The 17,452-nt window shown below is 35.8% G+C and overlaps 1 protein-coding gene across 3 annotated transcripts in view; it reads right to left on the bottom strand.

The window, feature by feature from the left end:
* ROCK1 (Rho associated coiled-coil containing protein kinase 1) overlaps window positions 1-17,452 on the bottom strand; it is a 148,146-nt gene that overhangs the window by 104,199 nt on the left and 26,495 nt on the right. For all 3 annotated transcript variants that reach the window (XM_059140810.1, XM_059140812.1, XM_059140811.1), the window contains exon 2: window positions 6,957-7,038. In XM_059140810.1, coding sequence (XP_058996793.1) covers window positions 6,957-7,038 — 82 coding nt within the window. The remainder of the gene's footprint in view (window positions 1-6,956; window positions 7,039-17,452) is intronic.

The raw sequence follows: 17,452 nt of genomic DNA, 5'->3' as shown, positions 1-17,452 counted from the left end.
TTCGCTATTCTAGGGTGTAATCTGCCTAGATCTGGGGCTGTAACCTACCATTTCAGTCTTTTCTGCTGTCCTCCTTAACCCTTCCCACTTATCATCAACCAAGTTCAATTTATACCAAATTCCTGCTTCCTCAAAGATAACATATTTTTAGATGGCTCTCTGACTTAACAAATGCTATTCCCTCTCTGCCTGAATTGTTCTTCCTCAATTAAGAAATCTAGCCAATGGGCACCTCGGTCACTCAGACGGTTGGGCAGCAGGCTCTTGGTTTGGCTCAGGTCTTAGTATCTCAAATAAATCTTTAAAAGAAATCTAGTCTGGTCTTTTAAGACTCCATTCAAATACTACTTAAGTAGTATTTGTTAAGTAGTATTAAGTACTTTTGTTTGTTAAGTAGTATTAAGGCTTTCTTTACTATCTCAAGATCTGTGTATCATTACATTCTCTACAAAATTCAATTATAAAAGTACACATTTATAAAAAGTATATATATAAAAGTTACTATTTGTTCCTGTATTTCCCTTCACAAGATAGTAAGATCTACAGTTTTAAAGAAAAACACTGTCTCATTCTTCATGTCTGTAGTGACTGGACATGAAAAAAAATTTTCAAGAATAAATGGTGTCACAGGGGTGCTGGGGTGACTCAATCTGCCAAGTGTCCAACACTTGGTTTCCACTCTGGTGGTGATCTCAGAGTCATGGGATGGAGCCCTGCTTTGGGATCCACACTGGGTGTGGAGCCTGCTGGAAATTCTCTCTCTCCCCCTCTCCCTCCGCCCCTTCCCACCACCCCCAGCTCTCTTGAAAGGGAAGGAAGGAAGGAAAGATGGATGGGAGAAATGAAGGAAGAGAGAGTGGGAGGAAGGGAGAGAGAGAAAGGTGGTGGTGTGTAGTAAATTTATCATTCTCTCATACATCTTCAACCCATTACTCTAAATGGAGAAGGATGAGCAGGGGAAGTTACTTTTGTTGTCTGAAGAATTTCTCACAAGTCTTGGCTCATCACAGGCTTTTGGTCTAACCCATTTTTTACAGATTTATGCTACTCTTTCACATTTATCTCTGGATATGTATTCATACTTGATATGGTTGTTTCCAATCAATCTGAGCTAAGAACTTCTGTAGAGGGGCACTGGGTGGCTCAGGGGGTTAAGTCTCTGCCTTTGGTTCAGGTCATGATCTCAGGGTCCTGGGATCAAGCCCTACATCGGGTTCTCTGCTCAACGGGGAGCCTGCTTCCCCCTCTCTGTCTGCCTGCTTCTCTGCCTACTTATGATCTCTCTCTCTCCCTCTGTCAAGTAAATAAATAAAAATCTAGGGGCACCTGGGTGGCTCAGTGGGTTGAGCCGCTGCCTTCAGCTCAGGTCATGATCTCAGGGTCTTGGGATCAAGTCCCGCATTGGGCTCTCTGCTCAGCGGAGAGCCTGCTTCCCTCTCTCTCTCTCTGTGTCTACTTGTGATCTCTCTCTCTGTCAAATAAATAAATAAATAAATAAATCTTAAATAAAAATCTAAAAAACAAACGAACAACTAACAACAACAACAACAAAACCCAGAAACTTCTGTAGGATAACCCTGATTTCTTGAGCTAAAACTTTCTTATATTTACTCCTTTTTGAAATGCATCCCTCACCTGGAATCACTATTAATAGGATATATCTTTTAAGTAAGTTTGATTAAATCTCTAAGCTTGGAGGGGCGCCTGGGTGGCTCAGTGGGTTAAAGCCTCTGCCTTCAGCTCAGGTCATGATCCCAGGGTTCTGGGATCGAGCCCCGCATCAGGCTCTCTGCTCCTCAGGGAGCCTGCTTCCTCCTCTTTCTCTGCCTGCCTCTCTGTCTCCTTGTGATCTCTGTCAATAAATAAAATCTTTAAGGGAAAAAAAAAAAATCTCTAAGCTTGGAGCACGTGCCTAACCATGTCCAGCATTTTCTCCTTCATTAATATAAAGTCTTGGACAGTAGTTCTCAACTGAGAGCAATTTTGATGCCCAGGGGACATTTGGCAGTCTTGAGACATTTTTGGTTATCACAACCGAAGGAAGGAGATGAGTATGCTCATCTGGCATCTAGAAGGCAGAGGCCAGGGATGCTACTAAATACCCTACAATGTAAAGGACCAGCCCCCTCCTCACAATAGAGTTATCTGACCCAAAATGTCAACAGTGCCATTTCTGAGAAAATCTGGTCTAAAATGAACTGAATGCTTTGTCTCAAAGTCTCTGTCAAATCCCAAATGCTACCATTTCAGACTTTTTGGAACAACTCTGAATAGCTAATTATTGTCATATTTTCTCAATAAATAAATAATTGATAAAGAAAATAAAAAGTCTATCTACTGTTAATATGCTTTTATAAGTAGACAGCTGCTACACCATCACTACCAGAGCTAATATGCTACTTCTGTAATCTATGAGGAATGCTATAGTACGCAACCATAAAAAAACATATCCAGGTTATTTTTTTTATACAAACAAATGCTCTCTACCACATTTTTACTCTCAGGTTCATGGAATTTCTCATACAATGCTCTTCCCTCTCTATTATCTTCTTTTAGACTGGTTAGATTTGTTTAATAAGTTTGCCTTTCTACTAACATAATTATAAATCCTATGCCTCAAATCTCAGTGTAATGGTTTACAAACATATAAAGTCATAATCAGTTTCCAAATACTCCCTTTCTCTTTCTTCTGATGCACTCCCCAAACACGTTTCTTCTAAAATGTAACTAATTCCCACCATTTTATCTGGATCTCTCTCTAGTGCCTACTTAAAATTCACCTTAAAATCTTTATTAGTTATGTGAGGATGATAAACATTTTCTCTGTATTCCTTATTATTCGGGTATCATACACCAGAGTCCAGAAAAGCAAATCTTTATATTTAACTATTTATTCAGTAAATGGTCACAGTTTCCCATTTCCCTTACAGTCTGTAAACATTCTTCAACACAAAGAGATGAAAATTAACAACCTGTAATATAGTTAGGCCTGAAGTTTAAAATATTTCAAACTGCTATACTTTAAAGCTGTTATACCCTAGTGCGACTTCAGTTGGATTACTAAAGAGAAAGATTTTATCCCATATTCCAGGTGTATCCTTATATCACTATATCTGATATCTGTCAACAAAAAGCAATTCAAAGCAAACATTCACCCTCAGTTAAAAAAAACTCTGATGTACTTACTAATGAAAGCAATAAATACCCAAATAATTGAATTTCAGAATATAAAATCCTATCATTCTATGAAGATCTATTACTCTGTGTTAAGTATTAAATACAACTTGAGCTGAAGGGGAATGTTATGTCATATAAACAGAATCATATAGTATATACTCTTTTATGCCTGGCTTTTTCCACTTATCACCCTGCTTCTGAAATTTATTGATGTTTTGTACATATCAGTTAATTTATTCCTTTTAACTGTTAAATATTCCATTATATGAATGTACCAAAATTTGTTTATCCACTACCAACTGATGGGCATTTAAGTAGCTTCCAGTCTATAGCAATTTTGAATAAAGCCGCCTTTAACATTCTCATAGAGCAATTTGTGTAGACACATACTTCCGTTTCTCTTGGATAAAAACCCAAAAGTGGGATTCCTGGATCATAAGGTAAATGTATGTATAACTCTATCGGAAAAACGCCAAATTGTTTGCCAGAGTGCCTTACCATTTTACAAACCACCCAGCAATGTCCTAGAGTTCAGCTGCTCCACATTTTCACATATACTTGATACTGTCAGTTTTTTAAAAATTTTTGTTATTTTAATAGATATGTAACAGTATCTCATTGTGGCCATAATTTGAAATTATCCAATGACTAAACATGTTGTATATTGGCCAATTGTGCATCTTCTTTGGAGAAATGTCTACTCAAAAATGTTCATTTTTTAATTGGGTTACCTTTCTAATGTTGACTTGTAAGACTTACTTACATATTCTATATACACTCCTTTATCAGGTATACAATATGTCAACATTTTCTCCCATTGTGGGTTGTCTTTTCATTCCCTTGACAGTGTCCTTTGAAGTACAAAAGTTTTTAATTTTATGATGTCCATTTTATTTGCTTTTCTTTTGTTGCTTGTACCTTCAGTATTATATCTAAGACACTGAATAATTCAAGGGCATGAAGATTTATGCCAACATTTTCTTCTAAAAGTTTTATAGCTTGGTTCTAACATTCTGAATTTTGCATATGGTGTAAGATAGGAATCCAACTTCATTCTTTTACATATAGATACCCAGTTGTCTGAGCACCATTTGTTGAAAGACTATTCTTTCTCCTTTCATGTGTTTTGCAACTATTTTCTCCCAATCTATGGCTCATATTTTCATTTTCCTAGCAGTATCTTCTAAAAAAATTTTTTTTTAATTTTGAAGCCTAATCTATCTTCTTTTAAAAGTGGTTTGTGTTATTTATGTCCCATCTAAGAAAGTCTTGCCTAAATGGTCACAAATATTTTCTGTGTTTTTTTCTAGAAGTCCTACTTTTGCTCTTAAGTCTAGCCTATGAAAAATTTTGAGGTGCTTTTTGTATGGCATGAAGTAAGGTCCAAATTCTGAATTACCTTGTCACCTCTGCTGAAAATAAGTTGACTATATGTATGGGTCTATTTCTGGATTCTCTATTTTGTTCCATTTATTTATGTTTATTCTTTCATTAATATTATATTGTCTTCATCTTGAAAATTCTATAGTGTTAGTTCTCCAGCTTTGCTCTTACTTTCCAAAATTGCTTTGGCTAGTATTCTAGATCCTTCACATTCTCATATGAATTTTAGAATTCCCAGTCACTTTATACAAAAAAACAAAACAAAACAAAAAAACCTGCTTACGTTATGAGAATACATGGATTCTATTTATAAGTTAATATGGGGACTCTCAATATTTTTTTACTGAACTGTCCAATCCATGAACATTGAATATCCACTTTTCCTTTCAGGTCTTCTGTAATTTCTCAGTAATATTATGTAGTTTTCAGCCTGTAAGTGTTACACATATTTTTGTCAAATTTATCCCTAAATTTGTCATGTTTTTGCTTCTCTTGTAAATGGTACTACATTTGTTACATCAACTTCAAACTGGTTGTCGCTAATATATAGAAAGACAATTGCTTTCTGCATATTAATCTTCTAATTTGCAGTCTTACTAAAGCTTTTTGGGTAGAATCTTAAGATTTTTGTATATACAAAACATGGTGTCTGAAAACAAATTTTTTTACTTCATGATTTTTCTTTATTTTACCTTATTGCACTAGCTAGAACCTCCACAACAATGTTGAATGAATGTGGTAATAAGAGAAGACAGATTTGCCTCTTCCTGATCTTAGGGGCAAAGAATTTAGTCATACACAATTAAATACAATCTAACTGCTTGTTTTTTGTAGATTCTCTTAATCACTACAAGGAAGTTTCCTTCAATTCCTAGTTTGCAGAGATGTATTTTTTAATCAAAAATGGATACTGAATTTTATCAAATGTTTTTTATTTCCTGCGGTGATATTATGGATTTTCTTTTTTATTATGTTAATGTGGTAAATTACACTAATTGATTTTTGAAACTTGAACTAATTTTACAATGCAATCCTAGTATAGCCCTCTTTCGTCACAATTTTTACATAATGGTTAGATATAATTTGCTAAAATTTTGTCACGTTACTCTCTTTACTTTTCTCCAATTTAAAAACTAGATAGGTTTATCAGTTAAAAGTTTACTTTAGGCTTTATACTTCCATTTTATTTTACTTATTTCTACTGTGGCTATTGATATTTCTATTTTAAAATGTAATAATATAAAGGCATATTATGAAAGCAGAAATGGTGCACAGTAAAATGAGTAATAAATTAAGAAAACGTGTTCCAATCCTTGTTGCCTACTTTACAAAATCACACAGCCCCTCCTTTGTACCAATGAACATTTATTCCTTGCCTCTCATCAAATAAGAAATGGTCAAGAAGACGTCTCCACCTTTTTAATTCCTTTGCTCTATATTTAAGTAGAAGGTAAACAAATGTAAACAGTAATAAAATTCTCCTGTAATTTCAGTAAGATGTGAGAAATTAAGAAATTTATAGTTAAAAAGTTCCCAATTCAGGTTCTGGCACCAATTCCAAATCAAAATTCAGCTGAATAATTATTTTTATAAAAAACAGATACTTAAAAAAATTAAATTGATAGGTAAAATTCTGAGGCAAGATTTCAAAATATAAAAATGATAAACATAACAAAGTAAAAAGATCTGACTAGAAAAAGAAATTTTTCTAACAAAACATATGCGACCAAAATTGAATGATAACACTAAAACCAGCCCAACCCAAATATATCACTATGTACAGTTTAGGAACAAAAATAAAGAAATAGAATGGAAAGATTTTATGATTTAAATTTTATTATTTTTTAAGATAAAAAGTTTGAAACTATCTTAATAAATTCTCTAATCAAATTTTAAGTGATAAAATCTAAATATCAAAATCTAAAAAGGTTTTTAGAAAAGAAACTGTAAAGCCTAAATATATACCAGCTTTCATGGAGAAACAATGGTATCTCTCAGTGGCAGGAGAGTTTTTCATGTGCAATCTGTTCTTAACTGCCGGTATTAAAACATAATGGCTAATAATTTACAAAAGAAAAATAGAGGATAAATATAACACTATTGAAATTCAATGTGCATGTATGTATATTATTATTTGAACATACTTACTTTAGCTATTACTTTTCATTCCCTTTTCTGCAAAATATTTTATAAAATATTCTCCTGCTAGGAACTCAAATTAATAAACTAATTAATAACGTTTCTTTCCTATTTCCTGCTCACTTTACATAGGAATTTTAGATGAAATAACGAGAGTAGACAGAAGAAAAAAATTTTAAAAAGATGGGCTTGAATTATTTAAGTGAAGATTTTGTTATATACAGTCTGTCATTAACCTCCACAAAAATATTACTTACATCTGCTTAAAAAGTTGTCAATATTTTTGTTTTTTCTTAAGGCAGGAAAATCCAAATCATATACCAAAGCATCCAATCCATCCTAAACAAATAAACAAACAAACAGTTAGTTTTTTGGATCACACTATGAACACTTCCCTTTTTTATGAGTAAAGAATAGAACATATGCTTTAACATTTAATTGCATGAGTTGGAAACTGAACATGGAAAAATAGGTAATAATACTAATGCTGTTGACTGCCTGAAGAGACCAACTCACCCAATAACTGGTTTTTCAAAATTCAGTTTGCACAGATCTAAAGAAAAAGCTCCTCGGTTACTACAAATTTATCTTTCTTTAAGATGCATTTCCTAGGGGCGCCTGGGTGGCTCAGCGAGTTAAAGTCTCTGCCTTTGGCTCAGGTCATGATCCCAGGATCCTGGGATGGAGCCCCACATTGGGCTCTCTGTTCAGCAGGGAGCCTGTTTCCCCCTCTTTCTCTCTGCCTGCCTCTCTGCCTACTTATGATCTCTGTCAAATAAATAAATAAAATCTTTAAAAAAAAAAAGAAGATACATTTCCTAGAGTCATCTAAGCAATTTGAGTATTTCTGGTAATACTTTTTACGGGAAAAAAGATAAAACCTTTTTACAAAAACACTATTTTTAGAAAGACCAGCTGATACTTGCTCTATTCAAAAGGGAAAACCAAACCCAGGGTGCCTGGTTGGCTCAGTTGGTTAAGCGACTGCCTGCAGCTCAGGTCATGATCCTGGAGTCCCAAGATCAAATCCCAAATCAGGCTCCCTGCTCAATGGAGAGAGTGTTTCCCCCTTCACCCTCCCATCTCTTGTGCTCTCTTTCACTCTCTCTCAAATAAACTAAAAAAAAAAAAAAAAAAAGGAAAATCAAACCAATAAACATGTGAACTATTTTCTAGTAAAAGACAAATTAAATATGATTTTTTAAAAAAGAACTTTAAATTCTTTAAGGCAGAAACCACAGTTAATTACTTTTTTTTTTTTTAAAGATTTTATTTATTTATTTGACAGAGAGAAATCACAAGTAGGCAGAGAAGCAGGCAGAGAGAGAGAGAGAAGGAAGCAGGCTCCCTGCTGAGCAGAGAGCCCGATGCGGGACTCGATCCCAGGACCCTGAGATCATGACCTGAGCCGAAGGCAGAGGCTTAACCACTGAGCCACCCAGGCGCCCAGAAACCACAGTTAAAATCTCAATTTTTCCTACAGCACCTTGCAGAAGGACTGACAAGAAGGTATAACATTTACATTAAGCCAGTGATTTTTATGCTCAATAGCAATGGCATTGCATTACATTATCTAAGAAATCTTTTTCTTAAAGCTTCAGTGCATCAGGTCCCTCCCCAAAATTAGACTACAGAGTAGTCCAAGTACTACTGACGACACAAGAAAAATTTTAGGTAAAATTTTGGTACTATAAAGTTGTCTGGAAAATAATCTCAATGTTATTACATTTTATAACAACTGTTATTTTAAGAGTTCCTAGGAAACATCTACTTCCAAAGACACACACAAATTTTAAAAAATTCAGAATTAAATTATAATAGCTTAAACTGTTTTCTAATATCAAATGAAACATTAAAAGCAAGAGAAACACATATTAAATTTTACTTACATGCTCTCTTTGGTAAACATATCGGGAACAACTGCTTCCAATCTTGTCCCATGTAAGTTTCTTTTTAATTATAAATGTTAAGCACAAAAGAACCTCAAAAAATTACCTTGTTAAACAACTTTACCAAATAGCAATTAGAAATATTAACTGACTTGTCCCAATACTAGCTAGCAAGTTGTATCAAAATCAAAATGCTAACTCTTACTTCAGTAGTTAAAGATATAATATGACCATGATGAAAAGATGATTGAAAAAATCCTGAACCTCTTAAAAATGAAGTTAGGAATTGAAAATAAGTATGTCTATTCAAAAAACAAAACAATACACAAGTCATTCTTCTAATTATAACTAGAAAGGACACTGGCTAGGACCCAAACCTGTTTGCTTTATTACACCACTACTCACTCCTGTGAATGACCTTCCTTAAATTACCCTATAAAAACTAACAGTTCCCCTGTCTTACAGTTACTTTTTACTTCAATCTTCAAGCTAGATTTTAAATGCCTTGAGTAAGGTAAGCCCCAGAACTGAGCATCACATTTTACTTGTAATATAGTAGTAAGACTGCTGGCTCTCCTACTTCGACAATTATTCCCCCTTCCACCTTCCTAATTTAACTGTGATTTTGTTCAAGCCACCCAACTTCCTCCATGAGTTTCCAACGAGTGGGAAGACCTTCCTCGGCTTCAAGAGCTGATTCTTAATAGTCTAATCTAAACCCAACATCATGGCCCATTACTCTTGCCAGTGTTTACTTTAAATACAGGAACATGGTAATAATCCGTCACAGAAGACATGAGGGAAAACCTACAGAAGGATTGTGGGGGAAAGTTTCTTCTCTCTTAAAAAGTAATACATGTAAGAAATATCTTCCTTTCAAGAGAAATTGTCATGTCTGTATGTGACACCTAAAACAACAGCTGCCATCTTACAGCCTCAAAGAAGTTGGTAGAAGACAAAGCCAAGCACAAGGAGGGCAATAGAGCCAAGGATGGAGGGAACCTGGGTCCCTGATGATGTTCATTCAATAACTGAATTAATTCCACCCATTCCTGAGATAATGAATTGTCTGATTCGATTGCACTGGATTTTTTTTCTAAAGATTTTATTTATCTATTTATTTGACACAGAGAAAGACAGTGAGAGGGGGAATATAAACAGGGGGAGTGGGAGAGGGAGAAGCAGGCTTCCCACTGAGCAGGAAGCCTAATGTGGGGCTCGATCCCAGGACCCTGGGATCATGACCTGAGCTGAAAGCAGACAGTTAATGAGTGAGCCACCCAGGTGCCCCTGCATTGGTTTTTCTGTTTCTTATAACTTAAAGCATCCTAACTAAAATACATAAATGTCACTGAACTGAAACAGCATTAACCAATGCATAAGTTATAGCGATTTGTCGCACTGAAAGAAAAGGTGAGAGAATTGCCCATTCAATAGTAATTACAGGGGCAAGATGGGGCTAAAAAGAGTGTCACTCTTTGGTAAATGTTGTTTGTATAACTGGACATAAGTATGGAGATGAATGATTTTTGAGTCATGCTTAATAATAAAATGAATTCCAGATGGGTTGAAAGAATTCAACCATGAAGATATAAAGGAAAAACATTTTAAAGAAAAAAACAGAGTATACCTGCATGCTACTTTTGGGAGGACAAGTCAAATAACCTTTCTGAGGTTTTCTCTTTTGTAAAATAAGGATAATAACTACCTACAACTCATAATGGATTAGTGAGAATTAAATGAGTGAAGTAAGTAAAGTGACCCTTAATGGTCCCATTTCCCTTTATTTCTCTGACATCTGCAGGTTTTAAAAATTAGTCTCACTATGGCTAGAAATGACATAAAGAGAAAAATAGACATCTTAGTCACGCAGTCATAAAACTCTAAGAGTAAATCTCAGGTCGCTATGCTATATAAACCCTTCTCCAACACAGTAATCCCCATCTATGATTTTTTTTTTTTTTTAAACATCAGGTATCTGACTTTTGCTTGGCTACAGAATTTAATCACACATTTGTTAATGGAAAACCAGATGTCTCCACTAATTGTATATGGTGAGTAGGTGTCTGGACCTATAACCACACACTTTAAATTTATAGTAGTATGACATAGTGTATGGCTTTCAGGATCATCCATAAGCAAAATTTATGTCTTTTATCAGAGAAATAAGGACAAAAAGGTATCCAGTGTAATCTAAAGCATGTACAAAACAGAGGCTATGGGGAGTCAAGAAACTGTGATGGAGGAGAAGGACACAGGTTTCCACTATCAAGTAGTGGATAAATTATACAAGGTATGTCTACTTCCAACCATAAATTGGGGCAAGGAATTCTGACTTTATTCAACACTCTAAAGTTCCTTTAGTAATGAGTAAGACTTCCCCACTTCCTAAAGTCCATATTCTAGTACCAGAACTCAGGATCTTAACAGAAATTAACATTCCTCCAGGTGGCAAAAACAATTTACAAAGCATGTAGTCCTACTGCTCCTTCACTTAACTGTATTATTTAGGCTGAAGGAAAGCTACCCTCTACTTTCACAACATGCCTGTTTTATAGTTTTATCATCGATTTAAGAACTGAAGAAGAAGGATACATAGAGAGGAACCAAAGTCAAAGAATTACAATAATTAAATTCTTTACTACTCATAGTTGAACAATGAGACTAGACCAGTTATAGCTGGTCTACCATCATTTTGAATGAGACTAGTCACATTGGAGAAGTACTTTCACATAAACACATAAAGGAAAGCATAATTAATTACAGATTTAACAAATTTGTAATTACAAATTACAAATTTAATATCTAAGGACCAAACATTTCACATTTCCTAAGAAGCACTGATATTAAGAGGAAAAGATCTCACAACAACTTAAGCAAAAGAACCAGTAGGAGAAAATTACTCAACTAAACACTGTTACAAACTTTAGTTCTCTGGATAATTTTGAATTACAAAATTCTATGTAAATAAAATATTATTTCTTCTATGTAAAGTATCATTTAGGATCAAGTCCATTAGTATTATTCATTTGTTATAAGCTAGGAGAATATAATGGCAGGAGGAAAGCAAGATATACTACATGTAAAAACACTCATTTTTTTTTTTTTAAAGATTTTATTTATTTATTTGACAGAGAGAGATCACAAGTAGGCAGAGAGGCAGGCAGAGAGAGAGAGAGGAGGAAGCAGGCTCCCTGCCGAGCAGAGAGCCTGATGTGGGACTCGATCCCAGGACGCGAGATCATGACCTGAGCCGAAGGCAGCGGCTTAACCCACTGAGCCACCCAGGTGCCCTAAAAACACTCATTTTTATGTTAAATTTCAAAATCTAACTGGTTACTGTTCTAAATCTACTTCTTTGTTTTTGTTGTTTTTTTTTTTTGTTTTTTAAGAAACTACCAAAAACACCATGAAAACGATTGCAGTAAAACCAGGGGTCTCTGAAAACCAAACTACTTCTAAAACAGGCTATCCCTGGTACTAAAAGACTGACGTCAAACCCTTTTTTAAAAAAATTTCCTATGTTGGGGCACCTGGGTGGATCAGTGGGTTAAAGCCTCTGCCTTCGGCTCGGGTCATGATCCTGGGATCCTGAGATAGAGCCCCACATCGGGCTCTCTGCTTGGCAGGGAGCCTGCTTCCCCCCATTTCTCTGTCTGCCTCTCTGTCTACTTGTGATCGCTGTCTGTCAAATAAATAAATAAAATCTTTTAAAAAAAAATTCTTATGCTATACTTTTTATCACTGTGACTTATTTATAACTGGAAATCTTTGCCTCTTAATCCCCTTCATCTGTCTCACCCACTGCCCCACACGCATTCCCTCTGACACGCAGTAGTTTGTCCTGAATATTTGAGTTTGTTTTTTCACTTACTTTATTTTTCAGATTCCACATAGAAGTGAAATCATGAGGTATTTGTCTTTGACCTATTTTGCTTAGCATAATATCCTCCAAGTCCATCCATGTTGTCACACATGGCTACATCTCATTCTTTTTCATGGTTGAGTAATGTGCTAGTGTGTGTCTGTCTGTATGTGTGCCTGTGTGTGTATGATCATATCTTCTTTACCCATTCATCTACCAATGGAAACATATCACGCCTACTACAAATAATGATGCAATAAACACAGGAGTACATTTATCTTTTCAAAACAATGTCTTCATTTTCTTTTTTCTTTTTTAAGTAGGCTCCATGCCCAGCATAGAGCCCAACATGGGATTTGAACTCATGACCCTGAGATCAAGACCTGAGCTGAGATCAAGAGTCAGATGCTCAACTGACTGAGCCATCCAGGTGACCCTCATTTTCTTTAGGTAAATATCCAGTTGTAGAAATACTGGACCATATGTAATTCTATTTTTAATTTTTTGAGGAATTTCCACACTATTTTCCACAGTGGCTACACCAATTTACATTCCCACCAACAGTACAGGTTGGAGCACTTTTCTCCACATCCTTGCCAACACTTACTTTTCCTCTTTTATTTGATACTAGCTCTTCTGACTAGTGTGAGGTGGTATCTCATTGTGGTTTTGGTTTGCACTTCCCTGATGATTAGTGACTGTTGGTTATCTGGATGGGTTCTTTGAAAGAATGTTTATTCATATCCTATGCCCCTTTTTATTTTCTTTTAAAGGTTTTATTTATTTATTTGACAAACAAAGATCACAAGTGGCAGAGAGGCAGGCAGAGAGAGAGGAGGAAGCAGGCTCCCTGCTGAGCAGAGAGCCTGTTGCGGGGCTCAATCCCAGGACCTTGAGATCACGACCTGAGCCTAAGGCAGAGGCTTTAACACACTGAGCCACCCAGGCGCCTCCCTATGCCCCCTTTTAAATCAAATTGGGTTTTATGTTCTTTGATATTAACTCCTTATTGAATATATCATTTGCGAATGTCTTCTCCCATTCACTAGCTTGCTTTTTTGTTTTGCTGATGGTTTCCTTTCCTTTTTATTTTGGTGTAGTCCCAATAGTTTATTTTTACTTTTATTTCCCTCGCCTGAGGAGACATATCCATAAATGTACTCTAAGGCTAATGTCCAAGAGATTACTGCCTATATTTTCTTCTAGGAGTTTTATAGTTTCATGTCTCACATTTAGGTCTTTAATGCATTTTGAATTTATTTTTGTGTATAGTGTGAGGGAAAAGTATAGTTTCATTCTTTTGCCTTAGCTGTCCAGTTTCCCCAGCACCATTTATTAAAAAGAATTTCTTTTCCCCCAGTGTATATTCTTGCCTCCTCAGTTGTTGATTAACTGACCACACAGGCATGGCCTTACTTCTGAGTTCTCTATCTGTTCCACTGATCTTTCTATTTTTGTTCCAGTACCACACTGTTTTGATCACTACAGCTTTGTAGTATCTTGCAATTTAGGATTATAGTACCTCCAGCTTTGTTTTTCTTCCTCAAGACTGCTTTGGCAATTTGAGGTCTTTTGTGGTTCCATACAAATTTTTGGATTGTTTATACCAATTCTGGAAAAAAAAAAAATTGCTATTGCTATTTTTTTTTTTTAAAAAAGATTATTTATTTATTTATTTGACAGAGATCACAAGTAGGTGGAGAGGCAGGCAGAGAGGGAAGGGGGAAGCAGGCTCCCCGCTGAGCAGAGAGCCTGATGTGGGGCTCGATCCCAGGACCCTGAGATCATGACCTGAGCCGAAGGCAGAGACTTTAACCCACTGAGCCACCCAGGCGCCCCATGCTATTGCTATTTTGAAAGGGATTGCACTGAATCTATAGATCACTTCAGGTAGTGTGAATACTTTAACAATACTAATTCTTCCATTCCATGAACATGGTATATCTTTCCATTTGTTTGATGGAAAGCTGTTTTGATAATAGACAATATACCATTTAAAGAAAATGAGCATATTTTGATGTCTTCAACTAGGTAAAGAGGGAAGGAATTTCTCAAAAATTAAGCACTGATACGAAAATGAAAACAGAATTTCCTCAGAAAATTTTAACAACTTCTGATATTAAATGTGATTAAAATCTTTTTTTTTAAAGATTTTATTATTTATTTGACAGAGAGAAATCACAAGTAGGCAGGAGGAAGCAGGCTCCCTGCCGAGCAGAGAGCCCAATGCAGGACTCGATCCCAGGACCCCGAGATCATGACCTGAACCGAAGGCAGCGGCTTAACCCACTGAACCACCCAGGCGCCCCAATTAAAATCTTTTTAACTTGTCTGACATGACTACATCCATGCCAATATTTTCTAGAACATTTACAGTGCAAAAAAAGTATGTATTCTAAATACTCAGTAAAACATACAATGGTTCTTTCCAATCAGTCTTCAGGTATACCTTTCCAGCCTCATTTTCTCTGTATGCAAGCATCTAGGTTTGGCCCAGTGTGCTCCAGCTATTTCCCAAATAGGTCACGCTCCTTCTACCCCACTGCTTTTATGGTTACTCTTTTCTCCAGCTGGAATGTGAACAGTACTTATATTCAAACTGTCTCAAATGTTGCTTACCTTGTGCTCTTTCCCCAACATGCTAAGAAAATATTAATAATCACCTCTTATGTGCTTTCTATTATAGGAATTATTGTATTTGTTATAATTATGTATAGGCCTCCCTTCTATTCTATAGGAAAACAGACGTAATAGTGATAACAGCAATAATAATAAATACTTCCTGTATCCGGGAGTTCACTGGTTAGGTAGAAAAAGTAAGTATTACAGGATCCTCAGTGTCATAACTAGGTACTATATGAACTGAGAAAGGACAGTTTAACCAAACTGGGCTTCAAGGCAGAGATGAAATTTGAGCTGATCCTTAAAAACAGAATTAAGGAAGAATCAGACAGAGGTAAGCAAGGCAATCTAGGAGAGAGGAAAGGCAAGGAGAATTTAGAAAATGAGAACAGAATACTCTGGACCCAAAAGGGTGAAAAGAAGGAAATGCAGGACACAAAGCTGTGAAGATGGGTTACAGAATGTACATTAAAGGTATAACATACCAGGCTAAGAATCTGAGTATTTATCTTCTGATATCCATTTGGAACCACAGGAATTTTGAGGGTAAAGAGAGTGAGTGACATGACTGGTTTTTATTTCACTAAAGCCTGGCAAGGATAAAGATGATAAATTTGAACAGGAAGAGACAGGTATAGAAATGAGGAATAAGGAGGATACTATGGTAACAAAAGCACAAGAAAATGAAAGTCTGAACTAAACTTGAGCAACAAGGGGGAGCCTGGGTGGCTCAGTTGGTTACGCATCCACCTTCAGCACAGGTCATGATCGCAAAGTTCTGGGATCTAACCCCACACTGGGCTCCCAGCTCAGGGGGGAGCCTACTTCTCTCTTTCCCACTGCCTTCACCCCACTCTTGCTCTCACTCTCTCATAAATAAATAAAATCTTTTAAAAAAAATTTACAAAGGAGTGCCTGGGTGGTTCAGTCAGTTGACCATCTGGCTCTTGGATGTGGCTCATGTCAGGACCTCAGGGTCATGGGATCTTCAGTGCAAAGTCTGCTTCAGGTTCTCTCTCCCTCTGCCCCTTCCTACACATATGCACTCTTTCTCGCACTCTCTCTAAAATGAAAAAATAAAATCTTAAAAAAAATTTTTTAAATCATAAAAAAATAAGTTGGAGCAAAAAGTATGGAGCATTAGAAACAAAAGAACCTGGTGAGTGACCAAAAGAGAAAAAGGAAGGGTTAAGAGTGATTATGTGATTAGAAAAACAACTATTTACATCTTCTATTTTAGGTGAGTAGTGACTTTATTAACCGAGGCAGATAATATATTTTGGAAAGATAAATATTTTAGATATACAAATTTGAGGTTCCTGTAGAATATCATTTTATGGAAAATGATATGGAAGTTGAAAATGAGTAGGAGTTCAACAGAGTGATTGGACTGATACAAATTTGTGTGTAATGAGAACACACTTAAATCCATGAAAACAGATGCAATTACCCAGTGAGTATAAACAATGGGAGAATGGAAAAAGAGTAAAGAATAGCACCCTGGGGAACATTAGCTTCTGAGAGGTAAGCAGGCAAATATGGTTAACAAGCAGTCAGAAAGGTGAAAGGAACATAATAGCATCACGAAACCTGAGATAATTCTATAACTTAAAAGCAGACTGAAATGCCAAAAAGAAGTCAAACAGAATGAAATAAGCAATAGAAGCCAAGTAATTTGTAATTAAATATGATTTAAGATGGTTACATGGTTGCATAGTAATGTGAATATACTTAATGTCACTGAAGTATAAACTCACAAATAATTTAAATGCTAAGTTTCATGTTATATATATTTTACTACAATTTTTTTTAAAGTCCTATTGAACATCAACAAAATGGTGGACTAGTAAGCTCCAAACTGTCATTCCCCACTGAAACAAAATAGAATGAAAAAAACACCCAGAAGCTCTCTGAACTAACTTTTCTGCGACTTAGAAAAACAATCAAAGGTTTAGAGCAGTCAAGCAAATGCCCAATTAAGTATAAAAGCAATCTTCAAATGGTAGAAAGTTTTGTGACATTTTTAGTCACTCTTGTCCCACTTCCGCCAAATGGGAGCGAGCTTAGTCTTGAGCAGGCTGCAGATTGGTTCCCACTTCCCTTATCTTCAATCAAAGGAAGCAGAGTAAAACCATATTGGTAAGTGACCATATATATCTGTTCTGAACTGTCTGGGGAATGCCTGAAAGACTAAGGCAAGAACATCATCTGTTTTGCATAACTTGGAACACAGGCAAAAAAAAAAAGTGGGCACTCTCATAAAATCATAAAAGCTGTACAACTACAATAAACCACAGATACCTGTGACAAGAGATTATAGTAGAAATGCACAACAGACTGTCTAGACCCGGAAGAGAAACTGGGATGAAACTCCTTG

Source organism: Mustela lutreola, chromosome 11 (assembly GCF_030435805.1).
Source record: "Mustela lutreola isolate mMusLut2 chromosome 11, mMusLut2.pri, whole genome shotgun sequence".
Classification (NCBI taxonomy): Eukaryota; Metazoa; Chordata; class Mammalia; order Carnivora; family Mustelidae; genus Mustela; species Mustela lutreola.
The sequence above is the reverse complement of the archived record's forward strand: the minus strand, read 5'-3'. Positions and strand labels throughout refer to the sequence as shown.